A 3,198-nucleotide genomic window follows, 5' to 3' on the forward strand; every position below is an offset into this window, starting at 1 on the left:
GCGGCCTGTCGGGCAGGACGGTCGGTCAGGACGGTCGGTCAGGACGGTCTGTCAGGACGGTCGGTCAGGACCGTTGGTGAAGTAAGGATGTGTTCAGTTGAGGAAGAATAGAGTGGGGGGGTCTCTGTCCTTGACTGCAGTGACAGGAAGGGGGGGACGAGGAAACTGTCCCGTCCTCGCGGTGGAGACGGTGGTTTCTCTGCTCCTCCAGATAAAAGTCTGATGTTTGAGGTTTGAGGGACGTGTGGTCGTAAATCCACAACATCGGAGCCACATCTTTGACATCCTGAAGGAAAAGGAACTGAAAACCAAGAGTCTCACCCACTTCCTCACCCACTTCCTCACCCACTGAGTGATGATCATCATCTTTACTTCCACCGTGGGACCGACGTACACAGATGTAGTAAACTGTAGTAGTTGTAGACAGAGTACACACACACACACACACACACACACACACACTGCTTTAATAGCGCCTACTAGAGGACAGAGAGGGAGCAGCTCACCAACACTTCCAGAGAACAGAAACAAACCAACAGTCCTTTTATCTTCAGTCCTTTTTACTCAGCAAAGGTGACCAGCAGATGGCAGTAGTTCTCATTTCACAACAAGACACCGCAGCACTACCGCCAGTGCAGTGTGTTCTATATGCACTCAATGCAAACTGTATGGAATACTGAGGTGGAGTTTCCTCTGACAAACTCTGATGTCAGCCGGAGCTGCGATGAGTAGAATTAGGAGTACATTTACACAGAAATACGCAAATACTGGTAGAAAAGTACTTGAGTAATTCTCTGTCACTTGCAGACTGGAGAAAACAAGGAAGGAAATATTCATGTCAAGTGTTCTCTTGTGGTGCCTCAGCTCACCGACTCATATTGCATCTTGAGAAATAATCAATTCCCAGATAGCACGGGCCTGTGCAATTCATTTTAATAAGCTTTTGTCATTGTCTGGCACACATGCATACGCTCACTTGCTCTCACTCACACACACACACTCACACAATAGAATTTCAGATTTCACAGAGTGCAAACTGCAGACTTATATCTAATGCAAATCAACCAGTGATCACAGAAACGAAATGTTTTCTCAACTCCTAACAATCTCACACACTGTGATTCTGACACCTTCTTTTTTTAAATCCTGAAACATTAAGAGAAGAAGAAGAAGAAGAAGAAGAAGCAGAGAGTGAAGCGGCCTCCACGGCTGAGAGGTGTGTGTGTGTGTGTGTGTGTGTGTGTGTGGGAGGGGGGGGGTCTAACAGGCACAGCCCCCCTGGCTGTCTGAGGGTGAGTCTTTCAGGGCCTGGCCCCGGTGGTTGGACACCAGGTCGGCCTCTCCCTCCAGACTCTGGCTCATCTTCTCACAGATGACGTCCACCAGTCGCTCAAACACCTGCTTCACGTTGACGTTGTCTTTGGCGCTGGCCTCAAAAAACTGGAAGCCTGGAGGCGAGAGGAGACACGAGGAGTTAACTGTGATGTCATCACGTCACCGCCCAGTGAACCACAGACTTCAGTCTGTACTGGGGTTTACCCAGGTCCTCCGACAGCCTCTGTCCGTCCTCCGTCGGTACCAGCCGGTCGTCCTCCAGGTCACACTTGTTTCCTACGAGGATCACCTGAGCGTTGTCCCAGGAGTACGTCTTGATCTGCGTCGCCCTGGTCAACGACACAGCAGTGGTTTAGGACCAATCAGAGATGACCCTCGGTGACAGCAACAGACCAGACACACACACACACACACACACACACACTCACCAGTCCTGCACTGCACTGAAGGAGTCCTGGTTGGTGATGTCATACATGAGCAGGAAGCCCATGGCTCCTCTGTAGTAGGCCGTGGTGATGGTGCGGTACCGCTCCTGACCTGCTGTGTCCTGGAGGAGAACAGTAAACAACAGTGATGTGGTTCAACCTGTGGTTCAACCTGTGGCTCAACCTGTGGCTCAACCTGTGGCTCAACCTGTGGCTCAACCTGTGGCTCAACCTGTGGTTCAACCTGTGGCTCAACCTGTGGCTCAACCTGTGGTTCAACCTGTGGCTCAACCTGTGGCTCAACCTGTGGCTCAACCTGTGGCTCAACCTGTGGCTCAACCTGTGGCTCAACCTGTGGCTCAACCTGTGGTTCAACCTGTGGCTCAACCTGTGGCTCAACCTGTGGTTCAACCTGTGGCTCAACCTGTGGCTCAACCTGTGGTTCAACATGTGGCTCAACCTGTGGATCAACCTGTGGTTCAACCTGTGGGCTCATAATATATGCAGTGTGCTTTATCTGATACCAGAAGGGGGCAGTGTTGCTCTAACTATGACACATTCACACACGGAGGAAAACCACAGTTTTAATGTCAGAGTGATTGAGATTTTAACTTCTCAGACTTTACTGTTTGGGTTCAAAGGTCAGCAGAGTGAGGGGGAAACGAAAAACTGAATCAACACGAGGAGAGTCGGCGACCACGGTGGGAAGACTGAGGCGTGGAAAAAATGGAAGCGATGACGTCATGTGTGGCCGTACTTTTATATCAGATCTGTCTCCTGACATTTCTGTCTCCTGTCTTATGTCTCCTCTCTCCTGTCTCACATTTCTGTCTTCTGTCTCCTGTCTCCTGTCTCACATTTCTGTCTTCAGTTGAAGACAAACTACAAATGAAGGGAAGTGAAAAGGCGGAGGTTTTTAATTTGACTTTTAGTTTGGTTTTAAAACCCAACAGGTTTCGACTGATCTCCCAGAATGCTCTGAGGCAGAGGTAGCTGAGTGACGACCCTGAACGACTGCTCCTCATCAACCAGTCCAGGACTGGAACCACCTGTGTGTGTAGACCTAATCAATCTGGAACAGATGGAGTCGCTCTTTATTATTGATTACTATCATCAATACTGAAGCGTTGGTCACGTGACACGTGTGGTGGATTTACCAAAACAACAACAAGACAACAACAAGACAACAACAAGACAACAACAAGACAACAAGACAACAACAAGACAACAACAAAACAACAACAAGACAACAAGACAACAACAAAACAACAACAAATCAACAACAAGACAACAACAAAGGTAAATCCCGTCAACCGTCCACTGAGAGACCTTTGACCTTTCAGCTCTGCTTCATTTTAATGGGGAAAAACATGAGGTGAGTTTTGCAGCAGCCGTGGGCAGATAATCACCAGCCCACCACAGAACCCCCCCACCAACA

At 49.1% G+C, this 3,198-nt stretch overlaps 1 protein-coding gene across 1 annotated transcript in view; it reads right to left on the reverse strand.

Moving 5' to 3' along the window:
* Nucleotides 1-917: 917 nt before the first annotated feature.
* Nucleotides 918-3,198, reverse strand: part of rab3db (RAB3D, member RAS oncogene family, b) — a 7,224-nt gene continuing 4,943 nt past the window's right edge. Inside the window, exons 3-5 of the mRNA XM_008330708.3 lie at nt 1,764-1,882; nt 1,540-1,664; nt 918-1,448 (exon numbers count right to left, since the gene is read on the reverse strand). Of these exons, the coding sequence (XP_008328930.1) occupies nt 1,261-1,448; nt 1,540-1,664; nt 1,764-1,882 (432 nt within the window). The 3' untranslated portion in view covers nt 918-1,260. The remainder of the gene's footprint in view (nt 1,449-1,539; nt 1,665-1,763; nt 1,883-3,198) is intronic.

The sequence above is a fragment of the Cynoglossus semilaevis genome, chromosome 17, assembly GCF_000523025.1.
Source record: "Cynoglossus semilaevis isolate Cse_v1.0 chromosome 17, Cse_v1.0, whole genome shotgun sequence".
Classification (NCBI taxonomy): domain Eukaryota; kingdom Metazoa; phylum Chordata; class Actinopteri; order Pleuronectiformes; family Cynoglossidae; genus Cynoglossus; species Cynoglossus semilaevis.